This window comes from Anabrus simplex, chromosome 2 (genome assembly GCF_040414725.1).
Source record: "Anabrus simplex isolate iqAnaSimp1 chromosome 2, ASM4041472v1, whole genome shotgun sequence".
NCBI classification, from domain to species: Eukaryota; Metazoa; Arthropoda; class Insecta; order Orthoptera; family Tettigoniidae; genus Anabrus; species Anabrus simplex.
Genome location: NC_090266.1, coordinates 162,698,945 through 162,726,238, shown reverse-complemented (window position 1 = coordinate 162,726,238; position 27,294 = coordinate 162,698,945). Strand labels below are relative to the sequence as shown.

At 40.4% G+C, this 27,294-nt stretch overlaps 1 protein-coding gene across 1 annotated transcript in view; it reads left to right on the top strand.

The window, feature by feature from the left end:
• LOC136862720 (protein Wnt-16) overlaps positions 1-26,291 on the top strand; it is a 402,073-nt gene extending 375,782 nt beyond the window's left edge. Inside the window, exon 6 of the mRNA XM_067138942.2 lies at positions 25,520-26,291. Within this exon, the coding sequence (XP_066995043.2) occupies positions 25,520-25,621 (102 nt within the window). The 3' untranslated portion in view covers positions 25,622-26,291. The remainder of the gene's footprint in view (positions 1-25,519) is intronic.
• Positions 26,292-27,294: the final 1,003 nt, after the last annotated feature.

Below are 27,294 nucleotides of genomic sequence, written 5' to 3'. Positions count from 1 at the left end.
CGAACAACTTAAGTATTTACGAGAAATATTTTGTAATACTCATAATCTCATTTTCGCATTGTGACTTTTTTCTCAAACGCAGCTTATTAAACGACGTGATTTGGTGACTTTTAACACAAAAATACCCTGTTCTTGCCATTTTCAGTAACTGATAAAAATAAATTATCGAGGTAAATTCTAGATCCAGTCAAAAGAAATGAAGTAGGGAGAAGACCATTCAGTATTTGAACTTTGTAAACAATTTAATGGGCCAGATAGTGTGAACCATATTATTATTATTATTATTATTATTATTATTATTATTATTATTACGTCTGGTCATTGATAGACTGGTGCAGTCCTTGTAAAGCAGACCTTCGTTTCCTGTGCAGGAGTGATCATTGGCAACAGTAATTCTCCTCGGAAAGCTGCAGACTACATTTTTTCCGGTTTAGAACCTCGGAAGGGGGAATTAGTGAAACTGTATGTAGGGAGGTATATGTGTCGAAAAATCGCAGATGTATCTCTTTTTTTTTGCTAGTTGTTTTACGTCGCACCGACACAGATAAGTCTTACGGCGACGATGGGACAGGAAAGGGCTAGGAGTGGGAAGGAAGCGGCCGTGGCCTTAATTAAGGTACAGCCCCAACATTTGCCTGGTGTGAAAATGGGAAACCACGGAAAACCATTTTCAGGGCTGCCGACAGTGGGGTTCGAACCTACTATCTCCCGAATACTGGATACTGGCCACAATTAAGCGACTGCAGCTATCGAGCTCGGTCGCAGATGTATCTATATTATCGTTGAACTGTTTGATAGTAACAATAATAATAATAGCAATAATAATAATAATAATAATAATAATAATAATAATAATAATAATAATAATGAAGGAGACACTAAAAGGCTTGAGGAGGATGGAGATGGCTTACTGACTGTGTCGTGGAATTTACAATTCCATCTCCACTCAGGCCGAATTGTTCGGTGGTCAGAATGGAGTGTGTCTATGTGGCGGAAACCCTGACTAGCGCGACGTAACCAGTTGCTGATAAAAGAGAAAGATGTTTCTTTAGAAAATTTTTGGGTATAAAGAAGACACGGAAGTAGCGACTCACTCTGGAGACCAAATCGGGAGCTCAGTGGGAAAGTCGAGAAAATAACAACTGCTTGGAGGAAGAGGAGAGTAGCTTTTTATGGACATGGAGAGGCTGATTCACAAGATCCTGCAAGAATTGGGTGTCGAAGAGGGAGAAATACAGCGAAGTTTGGTCGTTAGGAGGAAAACTGCAGGAATGAGGGATGCATTCGAAAGAAATCAGCTTGCCAAGCCATGAAACATCTCTCAGTAGAGGAGTGAGAAAGAATAAGTCAAAGACTTAAGGACTTTCGGTTGGAGTGCAAAGAAGATTTTTTTTTTTGCTATGGGCTTTACGTCGCACCGACACAGATAGGTCTTATGGCGACGATGGGATGGGAAAGACCTAGGAGTTGGAAGGAAGCGGCCGTGGCCTTAATTAAGGTACAGCCCCAGCATTTGCCTGGTGTGAAAATGGAAAACCACGGAAAATCTTCTTCAGGGCTGCCGATAGTGGGATTCGAACCTACTATCTCCCGAATGCAAGCTCACAGCCGCGCGTCTCTACGCGCACGGCCAACTCGCCCGGTGTGCAAAGAAGAAGACATCAGTCTTGAGGTATAGAATAGGTGGCTGGTGTAAACGTTAACCATTCTACCAAGGAATACGACAAATAAATAAATAAATAAATAAATAAATAAATAAATAAATAAATAAATAAATAAATAAATAAATAAATTCGAGAGTTGATTCAGAAATTATGGCAACTATTCTTTTCCTCTTGAAAAAGCTCCAACAGAGAAAATATTACATTTGAAAGTGTACGACAAAGAATTCCTAAACGTGTCACCACATGGGTAGGGATGCAGGAATCTCTGGTAAGGTCAAAGTACAAACGTGACATTTTAGAATCACTGTTTTGCTTGTTTCATTCTCGTTCAACCTGATATGTACGTATTGCACAAGCTGTATAACATCCTTCAAAGCACGGTAGCTAAAGAGAGACGGTAGGTGTCACGCGCAGCCGGCCAGGAGCGTGTGACGCCAACGGACTCTAGTCTGCCATCTTCTGCATATCTTCCTTATCAAAAACACATTTACGTTGTGATATAATATTTTCACACGAAGACCAATAAGATAAAATTATTATTTTTATTATCTTGTGTGTGTGTTTTCGTAAATACTGCTGACCTGCTTTAAAAGCCAGAATAATAAGAACTTTTGCTATTATGTTTAAAAATCTTTTTAAATGTTCCAATATACCGGAAGTTTGAACATTTACAGTTCCCAATTGCTTGAAAGAATTCAAAATAAGTACCCTATACACGTACAGATTAAATAAATCAAAACTTAACAAGAGTTAATATTAACACATAAAGTCTAAATAAAATACACAAGATTAAATACTGGATGTTGTTACTTTTTCTGAAAATAGTAAGGACTGTACTAATATTACTGATTTTGTTATTTCTAACAAAAATGTATAATAATAATAATAATAATAATAATAATAATAATAATAATAATAATAATAATAATAATAATAATAATAATAATAAATTAACAATTACAGAAAGCTTACAGGATCACTTGGAATAGGTACAATAAAAATCGATATCTCGGAAAGCAAAACTTAGACACTATAATACAGTAATCAAACCTGAAGCGTTATATGCTTCAGAAACATTAATCATTGGTGGCGGGTCTCTAACGAAAGACATAGAGAAACAGGAAAGGAAAATTTTAAGAAACATATTTGGCCCAGTTGGTATAGAAGGAATATGGAGGAAAAAAGCATCCCAGGAAATATACATACCGGGCGAGTTGGCCGTGCGGTTAGGAGCGCGCAACTGTGAGCTCGCATCCGCGAGATAGTGGGTTCGAACCCCAATGTCGGCAGGCCTGAAGATGGTTTTCCGTGGTTTCCCATTTTCACACCAGGCAAATGCTGGGGCTGTACCTTAATTAAGGCCACGGCCGCTTCCTTCCCATTCCTAGGCCTTTCCTGTCCCATCGTCACCATAAGACCTATCTGTGTCGGTGCGACGTAAAGCAACTAGCAAAAAAAGGAAATATATTGTCATTCTGAAAAAAATATCTCACACTTTTCGGAAAAGACGATCGAAATTTTATGGACACATCAGACTAAATAAAATAATTCTCAACCTGGCCCTTTCATCTAAAACCAAGAACAGCTGGCTTCGTGAAAGTGAAACAGATCTCCAAGAAATCAACATGTCGGAAGACATTGTACAGGACATATGTAAATTCAGAACCAAAATCGACAATCACCAGTTTGAAGACAAAACCAACACCAGAGCCACTATGACTTGAACAGAAGAACGAAGGAAGAAGCTCAGCGAGAGGATGACGAGATTTTGGAAGGAGAAAAAGGCCAACACATCAGCTAAGCTGATTCAGTCGAGTTCCTAAGTAGGGCATAACGAGGTAATAATAATAGTAATAATAATAATAATAATAATAATAATAATAATAATAATAATAATAATAAATCTGCATAACAGAATAACATTACTACTAATTTTTCCATGCAGCGTCAGCATGCCGATCCGTAGTCCCGCTTTCATTCACTGACCACTTGAGTTCTCTCTTTTTATTCAGTTCTTTCATTCTAATAAATGAACAAGTTCTCACAAAACACGCAACAGCGAAGTCGTCGACTTCACTATACTTAGGTCTGATGATACCTATTTCTAGTTTTTCCTCCGTGGATGAAGCTAGTGGTGATTCCTTTTTTCGTAATGCAATATATCCCGTCATCATTTTCAGTAAGACCTCACTTTCATTATTTAAGCAATATTCGAGATTGTGCTGCTCAGTAAACTGATCTGTTAATGAGTCAACTATACAATTAACGTCTTCATACTCTGAATCAAAAATGTCCATGTTGGTTTCGATTGATTCTATGGTGTCATTAGTAACAGCACAGTCTACTCGGTCTAGGATATCTGCAGTTAATGTTTCACACTCTTCCCTGTTGCAGTTTCCAGTTATCATGATGTCATATGCACTTTTGCTCAGTAATAGTGACTTTGTTCTTTGGGTACCTGTTGTGGGCAGGGGATGGTCATAAAACCGACCTAAGCCCCTGATCATAGAAAAATATGACTCTAAAACATCTTGATTATATTTCGATGCTAGTAGATATTATTGATATCCTTCAGATTTTAGGTTTTGAAATAATCCTGAAAACTACGGATGGAAACCATACAGCCTATTTGAAAAGGTAATCAGTCAGTCTTTCCAGTAACTCTTGCTGATGAAAACAAGTCGAACATTTTATTCAGGATAACATCCTGCTCCTCTAAACTTGTTCCGTAAGCACTTTTGAACTTGTTTGTTGGATGATGAGGGATTCTTTCATTAAGAACATCAAATTCGTCATTAACAATTTCAACAAACTAGCCTACTACATGTTTATTCCCAGGAAAAATATACGATATAGCCTTAGCCACAATGCCAGGGAGAAGTTCAGCAGCTTTTCTTATGTTTTGTCGTTCACTGCCAGTTACTAGCAAATGTTGTTCGGTTATTTTGTGAGTGGATTTTAAGTCCTCAATTTTCTGGTACTGTACTAAGTCTATAAATATGCTTTTTGTAACAGTATTTCCAGATGCAAGCATGTATCCTCGGTGTAACGGGTGGTTTCTTATTAACTTAAGGATGTGAGTAACGTCACAAAATTCCCAAATCACACGGTCACATGGTGACTTATGAAAGACTTCTCTGGATTTATTCCAAGGTCGATACTTAACTTTCGGTTGGAACCACCCCTATCACTCACAAAAGCCATTAGGCGAAATCCCGTCCCCTCAACACGTTTTACCGTTTCGTAAAATAAATCAGTAGTGATGGTCTGGCCGAACTGATAGTAAATAGGCTGTTTCCTGCACGTTTACATGGGACGCTCCTAAATACATCTTCCGCACTATCGTAGCATATATCAGATTAAACTTTTATCTCGTCAAAGCTCATCACTACATCTCTTTTAAAATTGTAAATCATAGTAATTTATTGACCCTTTAGTGGGTTAAAACTGATATCCAAAAACGCAGGTGGAGTTGAAAATTGTGACAACTGCCGTGTTATTGTTGTTTCACTGGGAAGGGGACATTTTAGAGTTTCCCCAACATATGACAAAGCTTTTTATGGAGATACACCGAATTGTAACTTCTTTGGCTACATCTTCAGATGACCAGTTTATATATTTTCTCTTTAGTAAATATTGTTTTTGATATTTAGAAAAAAAAATAGTTTTTTTTTAAATTTCCTCCAATTTTGTTATTTTAGTTTGGGACGCCTGACCCCTTTTGCCCCAGGGAACAACCTAATACTCATTTTTGGTATAGGCTGAGTGAATCCCAGGGCCATGTCCACCTCCGGAAGTGGAAATCTCGTTTCTAAAATTTTTCAACTTCCCGACGGGCAATCGAATCCACATCCTTTTGGGAGAACCGAGCACACCTTGACTGTCTCGGCCAGGTAGCCCGTACTTAAGTGATTTAATTTTCCCATCACATCTGCCGCGCATATAGCTGTGTTGTTACGTTTTATTAATTATTAGATCCCATACAGCATCCTCGGCAGGAATGCTGTTGTAAACGAGTGATGGATTAAGCGCCCATTCTAGTGTCAATAATCCTTTGTAAACATGCGTCATCTCTAGCAGCGCCGTGCTCGGTGGATGGAAACTAGAGATCAACGCTGATCTGCAGGTTTGAGCCGAGCATGTAAACTAAAGAGGGCGAGGGAACAACCGACATGAGGAGGATCGAAAAACTGTTGCTCAGTGGATGTGTTCCACCTTCCTCTCTCCCCCGCCAGGCTGAGTGGTTCAGACGGTTGAGGCGCTGGCCTTCTGTCCACAACACAGTGGGATCGATCCTGGCTCAGTTCGGTGGGTTTGAAGGTGCTCAAATACGTCAGCCTCATGTCGGTAGATTTACTGGCACGTAAAAGAACTCCTGCGGGACCAAATTCCTGCACCTCGGCGTCTCCGAAGACCGTAAATGTAGTTAGTGGGACGTAAAGCAAAATAACATAATAATAATAATAATTATTATTATTCAAATAATAATTGCAGTGTTATTGGCTTTACATCTCACTAACTAGCCTACTTTTCCGGTTTTCGGAGACGCCGAGGTGCCGGAATTTATTTCCGCAGGAGTTCTTTTACGTGCCAGTAAATCTACCGACATGAGGCTGATGCATTTGAGCACCTTCAAAACCACCGGACAGAGCCAGGTTCGAACCTGCCAAGTTGGGATAAGAAGGCCAGCGCCTCAACCGTCTGAGCCACTCAGCTCGGCATTATTATTATTATTATTATTATTATTATTATTATTATTATTATTATTATTATTATTATCTTTCTCTCCCTGAGCATCCCACCATCCATTGGGTTAAGAATGCTCACATGCATTGATGTTTCAGCATCTAATAAGGAATAAGAAACATAAGGAATGTAAAGCACTGAAAAAGTTCGCGTGGCTATTACTAGCCTGGTGCAGCCCTTGTAGTGCAGACCCTCCGAGGAGGGTGGGCGTCATCTGCTGTGTCTAGTAAACTGCGTATTATTGTAGTGGACGGTAGTGTTAGGTGTAGTGTGTGAGCTGCAGAAATGTTGAGCCCCCGAGCCAGGTGAATTAACCATTTAAAGTTAAAAATCTTCGACTACGCCGGGAACCGAACCCGGAGCCCTCTGAATCGAAGGCGACTACGCTGACATGTAAAGCAATATTTCTCATAAACAAGTTGTTCAAAAATGGCATCCAACAATCACATAACATAAAAAGAACATGGTACTACTGCCCCGATGGGCTTAGGCCTACCAAGAGACCGCTGCTCAGCCAGAAGGCTTGCAAATTACGAGGTGCCACGTGGTCAGCGCGGCGAATTTTCTCGGTCGTTATCCTTAACTTTCTAGATCGCGGCCGCTTACTCCTCAGTTGTAATAAACTAGGCGGGTGATCCTCAAACCTCAGATCAACGTAAATGTCCCTGATCTAGCCGGGAATCGGACCCTGCGCCTGCGGGTAAGAGGTGAGATCGCTGCCCCTACACTACAGGGCCGGCAAGAAGGAAGAAAGGGAAGTAGGATTGGAGCCAACCCCTTTAATTCGCAGTTTATATCCAAAGTGAACCCTGGGGTAATATCATTTAATACGAGGTTTGGAGCCCAAATATCCCTTGAAATGCATCGACAAGAGTCCACATGATGTCTCAAGTCACAGTTGTATTGTGAAACCCACTTTGTTGCGGTCTAAGGGTGATGAAACGTCATATTTTTTGCTAGGGGCTTTACGTCGCACCGACACAGATAGGTCTTATGGCGACGATGGGATAGGAAAGGCCTAGGAGTTGGAAGGAAGCGGCCGTGGCCTTAATTAAGGTACAGCCCCAGCATTTGCCTGGTGTGAAAATGGGAAACCACGGAAAACCATTTTCAGGGCTGCCGATAGTGGGATTCGAACCTACTATCTCCCGGATGCAAGCTCACAGCCGCGCGCCTCTACGCGCACGGCCAACTCGCCCGGTACGTCATATTTGACATAAACGGACGTCGAATTCTTGCATCAGAGCGATATATCCTCTGCCGGGCTGAGTGGCTCAGACGGTTGAGGCGCTGGCTTTCTGACACCAACTTGGCAGGTTCGATCCTGGGTCATTCCGGTGGTATTCTAACGTGCTCAAATACGTCAGTCTTGAGTCGGTAGATTTACTGGCACATAAAAGATCTCCTGCCGGGCAAAATTGCGGCACCTCGGCGTCTCCGAAAACCGTAAAATTAGTTCGTAGGACGTAAAGCCAATAACATTATTATGGATATTCCGTGCACTGCTAGCATCATTCGAGAATAAGAAATGGAACTGAGATCACGTTGTACGTTCGGGGAGACTCCCACCTGATAAACTATGGTTACAAAAATACGTTACGTTGCTTTCCCCGAATTAATCGTGGTGGAAAATTGGAAGTTAGAGGATTGATAAGATCCGCATCTTAATTGTACAGTTCTCGCTATTAATAATTATGTTACTGGTTTTACGTCTCACTAAACTCTTTCGCGGTTTCGGACGCGCCCAAGTGCCGGAATTTTGTCCCATATGAGTTATTTTACGTGCCAGTACATCTACCGACAGAAGGTTGACCTATTTCAGCACCTTCAAATACCATCGGGCTGAGCTGAGATTCAACCCGCCAACTTGAGCTCGGAAGGCTTGTATTCTTCCGACTGAGCTACTCAGCCCGACACCTTTTAACTGTCATGGTTCCCTTGAGCACACCTTTTACATTTGCGCTGATAAATGAGGGCGTGTAGCCTGCGTATCTTTTGAGTTGACGCCTTATAGTCGTACTGCTCGCCTGTGAAGATGGCGCCCAATTAATGACGAATTCTAATGCTGAAGACGGCACGCACATATCCAGCCCTTCAGCCATCAGAATTAACTAATTAAGTTTAAAATCCCCGAGCTGGCCGGAAATTGAACACGGAACCCCGTAACCGAAGGCCAGCACTCTGACCATTTTGCCATGGAGCCGGCCGGACATTTCCGCTAATGACAATCAAACAGTGATATTTTTTTAAATGTAGCTAAGTTTTCCGGTTTTGTAGGCCAGCTTCTTCCAATCGGGTATAGAACTCGGCGCCTCCGGTAAGAAGTGAGCTCGCTGCCCCTACACCATAGGGCCGGCAAAAAAAGAAAAGAAAAGAAAAGAAAAGAAAAGAAAAGAAAAGAAAAGAAAAGGAAAGAAAAGAAAAGAATGTTCATCAATTGTGGAAGCCTACCACCTTTATTCAGTCACATAAACTAGCAGCAGTTATCCCTGCGTTTTTAACATATATTACCTTCAGCCTGACGTGAGATAACTGCTCGGAATATCGATCTGTGTTTGTCCGCGAACTAACTTCCTCCCTGTTGAATATCGTAAATCGTAACCGTGACCTCAACGTTCCTTCGCACTTTCAAGGTACGCTTCATGTTTACTGTGTTTGTTAGTTAACTTGTGTATTGATCTCAGGTGGTAGATGTCGATATTCTCCGGGAATGCGGCGTTGTGCCAATCCCCTGGACTGCAAGCATATCACTAAGACAGTCAATATACCGAACAAGCTATTTACTGAATGTCTTTGTGCACGTGACGTACAGGTTTATAATATGTTGCTAATTGAAATTAAATGGGGGACTGCAACGTTGATTTCAGAACTTCACTTTTATTATTCAGTCCCAGGAGAATTCAACGTATGTGCAAAATGCAAGTTTTTGACATAGGTGTATCTGATGGGTTTGCGGGATGGTTTCCAAACTCAAGATATTAGCCGTTTTTTGTTGACGTATGTTACAGAATCGCCGTTTTATGATTTAAAACAAAGCCGAAATGGTGTACCTTGCACTTCCTCGGGTTAACCGAAGTATCTGGTAGAAGATATGGTAGAGTCACCTGTATGTATGTATGTATGTATGTATGTATGTATGTATGTATGTATGTATGTATGTATGTATGTATGTATGTATGTATGTATGTATGTACCGGGCGAGTTGGCCGTGCGCGTAGAGGCGCGCGGCTGTGAGCTTGCATCCGGGAGATAGTAGGTTCGAATCCCGCTATCGGCAGCCCTGAAAATGGTTTTCCGTGGTTTCCCATTTTCACACCAGGCAAATGCTGGGGCTGTACCTTAATTAAGGCTATGGCCGCTTCCTTCCAACTCCTAGACCTTTCCTATCCCATCGTCGCCATAAGGCCTATCTGTGTCGGTGCGACGTAAAGCCCCTAGCAAAAAAAAATGTATGTATGTATGTATTGTGCCCTTTTCAAGGCAACAACTGCGGTGAACTTCTTCCTTCTCCTGTGCGCCGGCTGCTCCTGTAATAAATGACATTTAAATGATACTCACCGCTGCGTGTAGACTCTTCTTCCTCAGCCGCGGACCGTCCGATGGTATCCCCGAAGATAGGCCACACGTCGATCAGGGAGTGAGGAAATGAAAAGTTGGGGTAAACTAACTATAAATGACGGTACCCAAAGACTGAATTAAAATTTTAAATAACAAACTGATTTATTGGATAAAGTGCAAAGTGCCAAAAATGTAAGTAAACTAAACTGGTGAAAAATGTAAACAAAGTGAAATAAATGAGAGTAAGAAAATTAAAGATTGAGGATCTGCCTTACAATAACTCAAATGTCTGCCTAATAAAACTGACTGAAAGTCGATCAAAATTTAAAATATTCCAGACTATGTTGACACTGTCTTCAAGTCGATGACGTGAATAAATTCAAAACTCTGGTCAGAAATACCACCTCATTTGAAGTACAGAATTGTATTACGTAGAAAATGTCTCTCAAAATAAATTAAAGTAGTTGAATCATTAATTAAGTAATTAGTTACGTCATCAAATCAACACTGACTCAGAGGAGTTTATCAAATCTTTAACACATGTGGCTTAGTTGGGAAACACCCAACTTTAAAATAATCGTGGATTGCGCTAACCATGTGTAACAAATAAGGAATAACTCAAAGAAAAACAGCCATGGACATCGTACTTCATTAACCACGTAACCACTATCACATTCAAACTACTCGTGGTTGAAAAGGAAATTATTGACACATGAACCTGAGTGTTACAACCACTCATCTAGTTATTAAACTTCACTTGCATGACTGTGATAGCCTGGACTTCTTAAAAATAATCCAAATGATTAGGCCAAGTGCCTCATGTTTACATTTCAAATGAAAGCGATCCTTGTACATTAAAATTTACTTAATTTGCCGCTGACTGCATTTCATTATGAACTCATTATTTGTGGTACCACCACTAGATGGAGGCAGATACCATCTTATTTACCTCATTCATTGCGGCAGTTATTATATAACTGGTTTATTAAAGATCGCTTCATTTCCTAATTAAAAATGTAGTGGATTTAAAAGGTTTGGTAATTACTGAATGCCTGGTATGAGCACACCACTACTATGGTTTTGACTGTGACCTAATCGATGATCTCTTATCCTAACACATGAAATCTTATTTACATAATTAAATCTGTTAATGGAGAAACACTGCTCCAACCAAAAGAAATACAGAAATCAAACTAACCTAACTACACCTATCTATTTACATCAAATCAAATATAAATAATTCACATACGATCACATCCTACCAATAAACGGTAATAAAAGGTACACTCAGAAAGAATAACAAATTAACAAAACTGGATCCCAACATCGCTGCCTACTGTAAATTAATAAGGATGAAATGCGCAAAATGTCGGAGTCTACAAAAAAATTTACCCCGCTGCGAGTAGCAAAAATATTGTGAATTTGACGGCAATCTCTAACCTCAGACGACAAATGTCTGGCCATGATACTATTTAACCTTTATGGGCAATAATTACTGTTATTCCATGTCATCCATGACACTACATGACTATCAAAATACACATTGACTCGTCGCTCTGCTCACATGTGCTACGGATAGCATATTTGCCGAGCATCTACTTTCCCTGGAATTATTTGAAACAAATACAGGCTCCTGCCTACAATCAGAACCCATGTCGCAACATATTTAACACTCTTGGTTAAATTATTCATCTCTCAATTCTATTTACTCATCATTATTCTCGACGTAGTACTTCATAATACGGCCTCGCTCGTATCCGGCGGGCGAAATATCTGTCGTGCACATTTCTATTTCTTACGACAGTTCATGACATGGTCCAAATATCACATTTCCATTACCAATGTAGTTCATCAGGGATATTGTTCATTTAGCTCGATCTCTAGATCATTCTCTGCTTCACATATCACAAAATATCAGAGCTGACTCATCAATGGCTGCCTGGCACTCGCTGTTTCTTAAAAAAAAAATGACGAGATTGCCTCTCAAAACACAGCTATTGGAAGATGTGTAACCGCAACTACACAGAAATAAATACTCGCGTCTACCAAAATCGTCGCAAAATACACGGGATAAGAACTACCGGAAACGGTCATCTGAAGGATGATTCCACAACATAAAACAAGCTGAATGCGCAAAATAGCAAAATAAGCATTAAAATCAGCAAGGCGGCGTCTACAAGATCACAACTCCAACAGAAAATATCACTCAAAACTAAAGTTATAATAACATGATTATTATTATTATTATTATAAATCGGCATTACACTCATTGAGATCAAATAAAATAGCATCCTAAACTGTCAAAGTGACATAGTACAGAATAATCCATAACAATACGCAAACACATCTACGTAAAGGAAGTGCGCAAATAACCCTAGCTAAAAGCGCAAAAATTATTATTATTATTATTGTTATTATTATTATTATTATTATTATTATTATTATTATATTACTATTATTATTATTATAATATTATTATTATTATGATTATGATTATATTTATGTGAATTATTTACAATCCTATCTAACACTCTAAGCTACATTTGATCATCGATTAGGCACGGTATTTATTTACATTATTTTATTGATGCTCATACCTGGGTGATGGAGGCATGTTGGATCACCCTCCGGGCTCCGTCATGGTGAATTAGAATTCCATCTTGAAGCTGATGTGGTATTCCAAATTTTCACACACGCAAACTTGATACATTTTTATCATGCCGTTACACACGCTTACATTAAGATAAACACTCGCATTTTCTCGCACTCCAGTGAAGATTAGACGATAGCACTGCATAGACTCCTGACGTGAAGTCGGAAGTTCCTCTCCGCTACCTGCCTGAAAGAACACCTGCCGGTCTGCACACCGCTCTCTCAGTTTTGTTTACCTACAGCTTACCGATCGTTCACCCCTTCGGAACATAACAGTTTGCTCAAGGTCTTTAACACAGCGGCCTTTCATTAATGAAAAGACATTCTGCTCCCTGTCTGCTTTAACTAATTTCTCCCGAAAAACATCTCGCTTGCCAAAACAGTTTATTGTAAGTGGTAAAAGCAAGCTAAAGTACAGTTTCCAATGTTGTGGAGAAATGTATGCTGATCGTCCTCCAAAAATGAAGAATAAAATAGCTTTCCAACAAATGTCAAACTACCCGTGGATTAGAGAGGTTTTATGCAGCTACGCTGAAAACATGGACTTGTCCCTCTCGATTCGTAATGTGAGTTCATTTAAGCCAAGTGTTGAAAGTGTAGCTATTGCCTGTTATCTCTGCATAAATTCAACTTAAAGTAAAGTTTGTTAAAGTGTTCATTTCTGAAATGCCACTCTCCCAAGTAAAATGCATGGCTCACTCGGATGCCAACAAGTGTCTCTGATCGCTTTCTTACCAGACAAAAGTAAAGTTCAAAGCTGACTAACTGAATTAGCTGACACACTCTAAACCCACGAACACAGGATACACATTGAAATACACAGTCACACCGTCACACACTGTCACAATGAAGATTCACCACCCTGCTCGCTGGTTTTTGTAATGAGTTCTCCCCCCACCTTGAAAATAGTTCTGTGGAAGGGATGTGGCGTAGTGACCCAGCACTTGGGAGCGCTTTATCATACATCCGTAGGTTAAAGTTTCAAAATTTATGTACAAAATCTTCCTAATTTCGGTCTGACTTACTTGTTATATTGCGCCGTGGGAAACGATCACAGGATAACCCACACGACGGCGCGCGTCACCGGCGTTATTTTCTTCCAGCGAATGGCTCCTTCCCGCCATGACAGTTCATTTCCTGGGCGATACTACTCTTCCGTGTGAAGTTAAAATTTTATTAATTAGCCAATAATTGACCACACCTTCGCACTGATAAATTTTCAACTATTATTAAGAAGTCAGGACACTGTTTTTCACAACTCTTCGGGGCTTCAAATAGCGAAATACTGACTGTGGATTCCCGCTATGACAGGACATTCAAATTTAGAATTTTGTGATTGGCTGAGACTTTCGCGCTCTTCGTAGCGTGGATGCTTCCATTTCCTCCCAAGGGTTGGTGGGTGCTATCGTTCTCTCTTTGTCCTGCTAAGTAGGTCAGGCCTCAGCGCGTGATTTTCTCGTGAGAACCAAGTAGAAAGTTGTCACTCCTAGGCGGTACCATAAAATTTATTGGATGCAGTACTCAGGGCGGTTTACAAGTTGCTCGTGCTCTAAGAAGTGTTTCGAGGATTTTCCTTGCCGACTGACTTTCGCCAGAAAGTTCCTTTGTGACTGCTAGATTCACAGCCTACTGTAGTATCCCAATATGCGAAATATTCAACTTTTAATTTGTAAATTAATTACGTAAATTCGCTTATGGGTGCAGTATGTATGTTCAGTCTTCAGCCCTAAGGCTGGTTGGATCCTCAACAGCTCTGTCATCAGGTGTCATAGATGGCCTAGGCATCACTGAAGAGGCGTACTAGGGAAATGAGGAATGAGGTAGTTTCCTGTTGCTTTTCTCACTGAGCCAGAAGTTGCTGTTACATATTAGTCTGCCAAGCCCACTGAAATGCATGCACCAACCGACCCTATGAGCAACATTTTCATACCATTCGTAACAGGGACTGGCTGCAGAAGGAATGGCGTTACTAGCACCGCTCATACCTCAGTCACTTTCATATTTTCACCTATAGCGTAAGAAAGATAAAGATAAAAATCGAAAATGCCAATTATCTCAAAGCAAGTATTTTGCACGTACATTGAATTCGCTTAGAATGGCAATAAATTTGTATCTTTCTGAAAAAAAATTTCAGAAACATTTTCTCTGAACGAAAGTTTCCCCTTCTTCTTCTGTAGTTCGGCACATCTACCATGACGAGTTCGAATCCCATTGATGGTTCCTCAGGGCTTTCAAGGTAGATCAAAACACTCCGGCGTACCTGGGAACAATGCTAGGTTGTAACATTCAGATTGAAATTGCCGGCTAGGTTTCTGGTTGTCGGTAAGAGGTGGACGTTTAGAGCGTAACCTGCTTGTAACAGTATTATCTACGTATGTGTGTCTCTGGACTGATGTTTGAATGCTGTACTTTACGTCCTTGTACTCTCGTAGGAGAGCAATTTCCCAAAAAAATCGAAAGAGGTGGTGGTGAGATATGACTAAGAACAGTTAGCGAGAAAGTCGGAGCTGATCTAATTGTTCCTGATACGATACTTTTTGCGTGATTCAGCTGCCTGTTGACTAATACTACTACGAAACGTTTTCATTCCTCCCCTGAAGGGGGAGGCGGGCATCTTAGACGGTTACGCCGTCTCTCAGGCCGGGAGATTTGTTACGGTGAAGGAGATGTGCGGAGAAGGTGAGGGAGTAGGCGGCCGTGGCCTATAATATAAACTGTCCCGGCATTCGCCTTAGTGCAGGAGAAGAGAAAACCACGGAAAACCATTCTCAGGACAGCCGACGGGCGTGGCCAGTCGAGAAATGCAGCACTGTGCCCCAGGCCCGTCTCCCGAATGCAGAGGCGTAGAGCCACGGTAGAGCCGTGACCACCTCTCCTCTGCTCGGTTGGCCGGTCAGAGTACAGAGCTTATGGGACAACAACCCACTCTGAATCTACCGACGTGTCGACTAATTTGTATGACTACAGTTTAGCCATATCAGTGGCCAGCATTCCGCAGTAGAGAGAAGTTCAAGAGCTGAATATACTGTAGTAAGGTAGAGGCTGATGAGTCTTAGTCTCTATGATTTATCTCTTTCTTTAAAACAATCACCACCAATCAACATATCTATCTATCTATCTATCTATCTATCTATCTATCTATCTATCTATCTATCTATCTATCTATAATATGAATTACCGAGCTCGATAGCTGCAGTCGCTTAAGTGCGGCCAGTATCCAGTAATCGGGAGATAGTGGGTTCGAGCCCCACTGTCGGCAGCCCTGAAGATGGTTTTCCGTGGTTTCCAATTTTCACACCAGGCAAATGCCGGGTCTGTACCTTAATTAAGGCCACGGCCGCTTCCTTCCAATTCCTAGGTCTTTCCTATCCCATCGTCGCCATAAGACCTATCTGTGTCGGTGCGACGTAAAGCAAATAGCAAAAATAATATGAATATTGCTAAACATTTAAATTATCAATGAATATATCTGAACTACAAGTTGCCCTTGTAAATGCAATGTTCCCAGAGTAGCATATTCGCTTTGTGAATGTGAAGTGTACGAGTAGTTTGTGCGCTTCCCAAAATTAGTTTAGGTTTCAGCTTCTTTTCCTACATGCTGTGATAAGGTAATGCACGGTATCTAACTATCTATCTATCTATCTGCATCAGCAGTATGAATTTCTCGTCACATTTATTGTATTTTAAATGACGTGTTGCCTTTAAAGTTGTGTCAGTTGTGTGCATGTCCGACTCGTTGGCTGAACGGTCAGCGTACTGGCCTTCGATTCAGAGGGTCCCGGGTTCGATTCCCGGCCGGGTCGGTGATTTTAACCTCAATTGGTTAATTCCAATGGCACGGGGGATGGGTGTATGTGTTGTCTTCTTCATCATTCCATCCTCATCGTGACGCGCAGGTCGCCTACGGGAGTCAAATAGAAAGACCTGCACCTGGCGAGCCGAACCCGTTCTGGGATATCCCGGCACTAAAAGCCATACGACATTTCATTTCATGGACCAAATTATTTAAACTACACGATGCTCTTGCAATTAGAGTGAAACTGTGGCTGAACGCTCTTGCACGTTAACCCTGCATTAACCGGGACTGCCCATTAAGTGGAAGATAATCAACTATGTGCAGTATTACAGACACAAAACATGTTCAATCTTTTTAGGGCATTTTATTGAAACATTGTGTATAACATTTTTGTACCTGCTACATGTACAGTACTGTATGCCAAGATATAACACAGTATTTATGTTTTACAATTGAAATTGCCCTACTACACTTAATTCTAACGGGAAAGGATGCATTAATTGCAATCCGTCTCTTATATGAAGACGACACATACACCCAGCCCCCTGCCAGCGAAATTAACCAATGATGGTAAAAATTCCCGGCCCTGCCGGGAATCGAACCCGGGACCCCGGTGACCAAACGCCAGCACGCTAACAATTTAGCCATGGAGCCGGACAGCTATTACTCGAAAAAAGACGCGTATTACGCGGTTCATGTATTAATTAGGCGCATATTAAGTTAGAGCGGTTTCACTGCAGTAGCGGTGTTTAGGGGGGCGAGGGAGGCAGTCGCCCGCCACTTTGTGGAGAAAATATTGATTTTTTAATTCCATTTTAGCCCGCTAGGCCTCCGTGGCTCAGGCGGCAGCGTGCCGGCCTCTCACCGCTGGATACCGTGCTTTAAAACCCGATCATTCCATGTGAGATTTGTGCTGTACAAAGCGGAGGAGGGACAGGTTTTTCTCCGGGTACTCCGGTTTTCTCTGTCATCTTTCATTCCAGCAGCACATTTCCTATCCTCGCCGTTAGATGGGGGCTTCATTCATTCCATTCCCGACCGGGCCGAATGACTGGAAACTGGCTGTGGATTTTCATTTAGCCAGCTGAAACTAGGAATTATAGAAATGATTAAAAAGCCTTTTTTGTACAAGCCCTTTTGTCTTATCAGCTCATTCTTTCCTTTAATTGTTAACACACCGGACGAGTTGGCCGTGCGGTTAGGGGCGCGCACCTGTGGGCTTGCATCCGGGAGATAGTGGGTTCGAACCCCACTGTCGGCAGCCCTCAAAATGGTTTTTCGTGGTTTCCCATCTTCACACCAGGCAAATGTTGGGGTTGTACCTTAATGAAGGCCACGACCGCTTCCTTCACACTCCTAGCCCTTTCCCATCCCATCGTCGCCATAAGACCTATCTGTGTCGGTGCGACATAAAACAGCTAGCAAAAAAAATATTAGCGGAAATACGCACGAAGTGTCGTTCGTTGCGGCGAACCGATTTGTATAACGCCACGCCAAGTAGTTGTGAGGAAGGGAAGGAGGGGTACATTTTTTGCCAAGGTCATGCACACTGAGGTATGATTCACACGCTTTGCCAGGCGCATTCGTCAGTCTGGCAGTCTCTTTAGTGTCCATTGGATTCTTAGTGTATAGTCAGTAGTAAATGTTTTTATTAATTGTATAAACACGCCGAACTTCTATTTAATATTAATACATGTGTTATTATTGTTCCTTTGGTGAAAATTTTATTGTGTAGTGTAACCTAATGGGGTATACATACATACATACAAAAATGATGATAATAATAATAATTGTGCTAAGGCAAGATCCCAATATATCGACAACACCGAGTGGTTTCCGGATCGGTAGGTTAAGGTATTCACGCGATCCAGTATACTGGATTGAAAATAGAGGCTGTGGTAATAATGGTGATTTCCTAGTACCAAGATAATTGTATTCACGACGAACTAACAAATAGCGCAGTGGAAACCGTGCGTAAGAGCATTAGAAAAAAACCGGGAGTGTCAAGTGAAATTAGGAACATGGCGGGTGAAGAATAGAAAAGAAAGCATAATAAACTTTGGAGACAGATGTATTGAAACAAACAAACCAAACCACTTACAAATTTTGACAAAAAGAAGAAGAATATACAAATGTGGTACTTTCCCAAGCAGTAATACTAAAATTCGGATTTTTATCATCATCATCATCATCATCTGTTTACCCTCCAGGATCGGCTTTTCCCTCGGACTCGGCGAGGGATCCCACCTCTACCGCCTCAAGGGCAGTGTCATGGAGCTTCAGACTTTTTTGGTCGGGGGATACAATTGGGGAGAATGACCAGTACCTCGCCCAGGCGGCCTCACCTGCTAAGCTGAGCAGGGGCCTTGTGGAGGGATGGGACGATTGGAAGGGATAGGCAAGGAATTGAATTGAATTGAATTGAATTTATTGATAATGATGATATACATGCCACTGAGGCTGAAAAGCCCCTTTATGTAGCGTCTACTTATAACACAATACAAGTTTATGAATATACTAACTACATTTTAGAATATTAAAATATCAAATTAAACATTAAACTTAAAATTAAACTTAAAATTAAAATACAGATACCAATTCCAATAAAGTTAAAACATAAATCATATAAGAAGTAGAAAAGCATATCATTCGATTTTTTAATATTTTAGGCTACAAGAATCTCAGGAATATAAAAAACAGAAACAATTTTCTTAGAAATATACATATTTCTTATTATTGGACACAAGAATACCTGATCTCAGCCCCTTGCGTACTCCTCCAGGAAGATAGATGTTAAGGACTGCTTTAGTTGGGTGCAGTTCCTGTCATTTGCGAAACGGTGAAGGTTAAAGACATTGAAGATACGGGATGCAGTGCAAACAAAAGATTTGTTAAATTTAGTGGTACGATGAAGGGGAATTTGAAGGGTAGTTTTTGTAAACCTATTATCTCTGTTATGTACTGACTCCATAGATTTAAATGCATTATATAGGTAGGGTGGGGTCTTCAGTTTGAGAATTTTGTGCGTAGCAACGGCTACTGAGATTTCCCGTCGTTCATGGAGTTTCAACCATTGCAGCTGAATGTAATAGGGTGTTATGTGTTCATCACGCCTGGCATTTGTCACGTAACGAACACATGCGTTTTGCACCCTCTGTAGTTGTATGTTCAAAGTTTCGGATAAGTCGTTGTATACGACTGATCCATAGTCAATTATGGGGAATATAAGACTTTGAACAAGTAGTTTCCGCATAAAGGGTGGTGTACATGACACGTTACGTTTCAAAATATGCATGGATGACACAACTTTTCTGATCACATTTGACGTATGATCAGACCAGGATAGGGTTCTGTCGAAAATGAGTCCTAGATTGTTAACGGTGTCACTATAATGGATATCTGAATCTAGAATTTTTATTGGTGGGAGGGATTTGAGGTCAACAGTTTTCAGGAGTTTTGAGTAACCTATGCAAATAAGCTGGGTCTTAGCCACATTTAATTGGAGATTATGATTTGCGCTCCATTCGATCAATCGAGAGATATCATGGTTGAAATGCATTATACAAGATGGTGCGTTAGTGGGACTGCAATGGAAGTAAGCTTGTAAGTCATCAGCATACATATGGAAAGTACTACTTTTAAAGACTTCAGAAATGTCATTAATATAAATAGAAAAGCATAAAGGACCGAGGACTGATCCTTGTGGTACGCCACAGTTTACTGATTCCCAGATAGAGGATCGTCCGTCAACAAATGTAACTCTTTGTGATCTACTTGATAGATATGATTCAAACCAAGATAGAGCACTCTGCGAGAAACCAATTGACTTCAACTTTGCAAGAAACAACTCATGATTAACAGAGTCAAATGCTTTAGAGAAATCAAAGAGACATAAGATAGTAAGCTGTCTCTTATCGATGGCCGCGCGTATATCGTCCGTAACTCTCAGCAGAGCCGTAGTAGTACTATGGCCTTTCTTGAAGCCAGATTGGTAGGGATTTAGGATGTGATATTTAGACATATATTCACATATCTGCTCATGAACAATTCTTTCTAATGCCTTACTAAGTGCACAGAGGATATTGATAGGCCTAAAATCACTACAGACTGTTGGGATTTTCTTTTTGGGCACAGGACGTACATTGGCACGCTTCCATTCTGAGGGATACACTCCATTCTGTAGAGAGAAGTTAAATAAATGCACAAGGGCAGGAAGAAATATGTCAATGCAATTAGAAATCATGGATATTGAGATATTATCTGGACCTTTAGCTTTAGTTCGAATTGATCTGACTGCTTTTTCTACTTGTGAAGGGTGTACGTACATGAAATAGAATTTATCTCTGTTACTTGGAGTGACAGATCTATAATGTTTGGTAGTTTCTGATACTTTCGGAGAGTTGAAGTTAGAGACTGATGCCATATAATATTCACTTAATTCGGATGGAGTAACAGGCATCTGGCTATCTTGAGAGTGACTGGCTCCAATACCAAGTGATTTTGCAGCACGCCAAGAAGCTGAGGTGCTCTTACAGTTACGGAAGATGTTGTACGTATTCTTCACTTTAGCGTTTCTAATGACTTGTTTTGTCTCATTACGCAAGACCCTGAATTGCTCGTAATCATCTGGAAGTTTTGTTTTAATAAATTTCTTCCTAGCTCTGTCCCGTTTACTTATCAATTCCTTAATACGCTTATTGAACCATGGTGTTGACTGGTGTTTTACGAGAATTCTTTTTGGGGGCGCATGTTTGTCATAAAGAAAAAGTACAAAGCTGTTGAAGAGAGAGACTTTTTGATCTATGTCATTAGACTGGAAAAACACATTCCAGGGTAGTAATTCAGCGTCAGCACGAAACTTGTTTACGTCAAATTTACTGAAGTCTCGAACAAGAATTGTTTTCGGAATCTGTTTTGGCGTGGATAAATTGAATACAGCATATAGCAAATCATGACCAGAAAAACCGGCAGCTGGTTCCTGTCCGTATTCTACTACCAACTCATTGCAGTTGGATGAGATTATGTCAAGAGTGCTATCGGAAGTGGCAGTATGAAAGGTTGGATTGAATGGAAGGCAGTCGAGGTTACAAGCGTTGAGCACATCGCGTATGTTATTGCTTTCAAACGTCCCAGTGCCGAAACGAGCATTAACATCTCCCACAACGATTACATATTTATAATTCATAACATGAGAATACATATCGTTCAAGAATGTATCCATGAACCCTACTTTTGGTGGACGATATATACAAGCGAAAAGAATTTTAGTGTCTGAAAGGGCTATATCAAGGATTATGTACTCAGGTTTCTTATTGTACTCTCCAGGAGATTTGCTAAGTACACTGCATTTTATGCTGTTCTTCAAGTAAACTGCAACACCACCAGCGGCTCTGTTTATTCTGTCATTACGGAAAATATTATACCCATCGAGACAGACGGCAGAATCTGGTACTGAAGGTTTGAGAAATGTTTCACTTACTGCAATAATATCAAACGAACTCTTGCCAAAAATGTGCCGGAACTCAGATATATGGGAGGAGTCAACAAGAGACTGAGAATTGATATGAATGACCTTAAGATTTCTTGTGTTTCTCACACTAACACCGTGTAGTAAGTCAGATAAGACACACTCATTACTTGTCATGAGTACAATATAGTAAAAAAGGTTAAACACAATAGATAAATAACAGATCGTTCAAGAAGTATGATGTTGTTAGTAGCCTATATCAATATAAGAATAATTTAAGAATTTGGAAATTATGTGATGAAGTGAAATAAAAAAGTGTAGAAAATGTGTATAAAATCAATCGCGTTAGCAATTATTTCTAAATGTAAAAGAAATTATAACTAATATACTACACTAAATAGAATGGTTGCGAAAGAGAAACTTTTGAATTGTTAGCCTCACCAGAATTATCTTTACTTCTCGTCCAAGGTAATTCCAGTAATCAAGTGATGCACAGGAATACAAATTATCGCGCCGCATCATTTCAGTGGAGCTGGGTAGCGTTTCTTCAGTTCCTCGAGGTCCCGTTCCGTCTTCACTCGATGTTTCACATCACCAACGCGCACCATTATGACACCATCCATAGTCCACACTGAATTTAGTCCGAAATGGCTTACAGCACGTTTGAGAATGTCAGTACGGGTCTTAGTTAGGTCCTCCCGTATGGTTATACCACTATTCTTTAACAGCCTCTTTGATTTGAAGACTGCATTTCGGTAGGCGTATGAAACAAATTTCACAATGATGGGCCTGGTTTTGTTGTGACTTCTGGCACCAACTCTGTGCGAACGGTCGATCATCCCGGGATCAAGTGGAACATTGATCCGAGTGGCAATCTCCTGAATGCGCTTGTCCGTGTCTTCTCCTGAAGTTTCAGGTACTCCAAATATACGTAAACTGTTCCGACGTTGATAACTTTCCAGCTCATCTGTCCTATCGTCTAACTGCCGTTGAAGATCAGTTATTGCCTCGTCACGTTTGGTGAGTTCACATTTTAATTCTCTGATTACATCAGTATTAAAATCAATACTTTCTTTAAGTTTCTGTATGACCTTATCGGCTACTCTGTCTACAAGTTCGTCGAGGAGTGAACTGTTCTTAATGAGGTTATCCACCGTTAGTGACACCGTAGTATCTATAACCTCCCTGCTTATGCTGGTTTGCAAAGTGTCCGATCGGGTGCACTGATCATCGCAGGTCAAGATGTTGGCAGCGCTGTTCTGTGAATTTAGAGGACGGTTGATGCTCTTCACTTGTTCTCGCGTAGTTTCAGTAGTTGCCACATGAGAGCGTGGGCTGTCACTGTTTATGTCCTTGCCTTTAGAGAGTGGGGTGGCACTACTGCTCGCGGGCTGGGCGATACGGGCTTTAGCCTTCACTTGTTTACGTGAGTTACCCATTGTAATTCAAAAAACTTTTACAAATTACTTACGAATCACGATACCTTCTTCCAAGTGAAGTACTTCTGCACATGCACAAGTTAAAGCACCACTGAATGCACACTTGATATATACTTAACACCGTCTTATAACACCTTCACAAAGATAAATACTGGAGAGGCTCACACTCGCGTCTATACCACCATGTGGAGAGAGAGGAGAGAGGAGGAGGGAAGGAAGCGGCCGTGGCCTTAAGTTAGGTACCATCCTGGCATTCGCCTGGAGGAGAAGTGGGAAACCACGCAAAACCACTTCCAGGATGGCTGAGGTGGGAATCGAACCCACCTCTACTCAGTTGACCTCACGAGGCTGAGTGGACCCCGTTCCAGCCCTCGTACCACTTTTCAAATTTCGTGGCAGAGCCGGGAATCGAACCCGGACCTCCGGGGGTGGCAGCTTATCACGCTAACCACTACACCACAGAGGCGGACTCGGATTTTTATACAAAATAAAATCTACCAAAAGGAAAGAGAGCAAATGAGGAAGAACAAAGCAGGAACGGAAAGGAACAACCAGGAAAAAGGAAAAATACGCCTATCTGTTGAGAAACCAAGAGTAACAAGAAATATAGAGAAAAAGATACACACAATTACAAGATCAGGATACAACAGCAAAAAATCTTCGATGTAAAGTCCAAATATATAAATCAGAACTGCATCAGTTACCAGTCAGTCATCGCACAACTATTATGCAGGCCGAAATCACAATATTATTCGATAAAGCTGTTCCAAGACAGTCACATTCAAAGCTCACCAACTGTAAACATGAATGGCGAAGCACTGTTTACGCATGAGCGCGTATAGGACTCGCGGAGTTCCAGATACTGCACACGCACAGCTCGAAAGAGAGTTGCAACTAGGTTCTTCAATGGAAACATTAAATAGTTTGAAAGTGGGTGGAATCTTGGTCTGGAAATGCCATGCTCCCTATTAACATTTGAAAGGAAGATAGTTCCTGGTGAAGCTCGATATTTTACAGAAAATAAATTAATAGTTTGTCATACCTCTGCAACTAGGTTCTTCAATGGAAACATGAAATAGTTTGAAAGTGGGTGGAATCTTGGTCTGGAAATGCCATGCTCCCTATTAAAATTTGAAAGGAAGATAGTTCCTGGTGAAGCTCGAAATTTTACAGAAAATAAATTAATAGTTTGTCATACCTCATCTTGATATTCGTAGTACTGCCACAAAACGTGGGCACAAGTCCCTAAGGACGGAGACGACGTTTGGTGTTGAACCCTCCACACAGGCTAAAGTCCATCTCAAATAATCCGGAGAAAGGCCAGGTTTGTATACGGTAGAGTAGAGCGGAAATGATGAGGAGAAATACGTCTGGAAGATTCCAGATGTCACAGGAGCATGCGCAACAAACCAAACAGTGTCGTATGACGTCAGCAGGCAAGAAGGTAGTCAGTTGATAGCAGATAGTAGATATGGATAGAACTGAAGTCCGTGCAGAGTATGTGATGTCCAAATAAATATTCACTGAAGTATTTAAGTCCCAGTTTCAGGGTAAAATACGGTGTATTATCAAGATGTCCATATTAGAAGTACATGGGGAATTTCGTTGCAGTAGATGCCGGAGAGGTGGCGAGTCCGTTACAGTGGTATTGAATGGTAATCTCCAAAAACAATTATTACCGCACTTTTGGTAAAGTGTCAACCTATACCTTTCTGTCGAAATTCACTCGGAGAGTTTCAGAAAACTTACCATTTTGTAGCTTTTTCTCTTCCCAGTTTTGATGCGTATTAACTCCCTCCCCCACCACGTCCACTGTATCCCACAATCCCAGTTAAATTTGTTGTCTGTACAATCTTTTGCTTCCCCTTCCCCCACTTCTAATTCCCAATCGCCGCTACTGTTTCACTTTATTGATAGAGTAGCAAATGCGCTTTGAGAATGTAAAATGTTGTCCATGTAATCCCGAGAATTAATTTTTATTTCCGTTTGCACTTCCTACATGACATGATAAGACATTAAATACTCTCTCTCTCTCTCTCTCTCTCTATCTATCTATCTATCTATCTATTTCGTTCTGTGCATGCAAATCTTATGATATTGTGTGTAAGATGTACTCCTTCAGTTGTCGGTTTCATTTGTATAGGTACTTGTGAATTATATTTTCAGTCAACACTAAAGTTGTGTTTAATTTTTTCAGGTTATGAAGCACATAGAACGCTGCCATTGCAAGTTTGTTTGGTGCTGCTACGTCAAATGTAAAATTTGTGAGACACAGATTGATCGACATACATGCAAATAAATGAAAAAAACTCCTAAAACTTCGGCATTGCCTCTCACCTTGTCAGAACTGTTATGTGCCAAGGAAGCATTGAGAGATTGAAAGATAGTTAGTAGACAAGGCTGTATTTATTCTCACTCTCATACCTTCATCCCTCTCTTGTGTACATAGTGACCATCTTTCTTATTTTATGTGTTTTGTTCGTCTCATTGCGTCTGTTGAATAGTTTGACTTTAATTGTAACATAATGTCAAGATATGTTGATACTTATATTTATTTGTCATTCCAGTGATTGTAAGAAACTCTATAATCTGCATCTCAAGAAACCTGTATTTGATGAGTTTTATGAAATGATGGTTATTTTATTTTTTTAAACTTTATTTTCTCCGTCATTGATTAATAAAATACTGTGTTCCTAATGTATAGCACCATTATACCCAAATTATACACTGTTTTATTCCGACAATTTTCTCATTTCTAAATTTTTACTTTAGAATAGCGTAGATGCTTCATAGTGCTTTTTCCATCCAATGTTTGTCATGCTACTCAATTTCCTTGCAAGCATCTTCCCGCAAGATCAATAAAGCATCAATGTTACGAATGATTGTTGATGTACTAATACCTTGGCTTATGCACTATATTTACACTTCAGACTCCTTAAATTAGAAAAAAATGTAATACTTACACTGTCAGATTACATTAATTGTTAAGCAATTTTGATGAGGGAAAAATTAGAACTGAATAAATGTAAAACATAACACACATGATCTGCAAAAGGAAGACTGCAAACAGCATTATTTAATTTGAATGGTGCATAGTGAAAATAAATGTTGAAAGAAACTGTGACTCATATCGGGTTTTCTTCTTATACCGATGCATGCAAATACATTCATACTTGGTAAGTAAGTAAGCAAGCACAAGAAACGAATAAAACAAAATTGAGCATGGCGCTTTTCCTTTAAGATGAAATGAGCACTGAAGTGTAAAAGTGTATATTTTACTCCTGCTTCTTCTGATCGGTGAAGTACGATAGGAGAATGGTATTATATTTTTTGGTTTAAACTGTTATTTCATATGAAGACATGGGATTTTCTGGTTTGAGCGTGTGTGTTTCGTTTTATTGTTTCGGTCTGAGAATAAAAAGGATGTCCCAGGTATAAAAATAAAATTCTCTCCCAATCTTCTTATGGACTGAGTGTGGAAACATTCTTGGCAAATTACGTACAGAGTAATACAGTAAGTGGGCATAGTCCAGAATTCAATTTCTGAAGTATGGCACATTGTGCTCTCTTAGAAGTCATAGTACGTTCAACCGCGAAGGAGGCTCACAACTAACCGTTCTGAAGGGGACAGATAAAAAAATTCATAATTTGTATTTCATCGCGTTTAGAATATATAAATGTGCTTTTGTAGAAATTTTGGTCACTTAACCGCAAATACTTTTGCAAGGTAAGTAGACTTCTATAATGGTGTTATGAGTAAGACTTTTTGTTCATGAGAAATTATCAAAGTACTTACCTCAATGTAGGTTCCGTCATGTTCACAATACATCTACAACTCCGATTAATCAGGAAAACAGACAACGCAGTAGTGATAGTCCGAAGAATTTCGGCGTAAAGCATAACTTCTCTGAACACCATCAACATTATTTTAATAACCCCTGCCGTCTTTTAAAATTTTATACAATGAGCTTT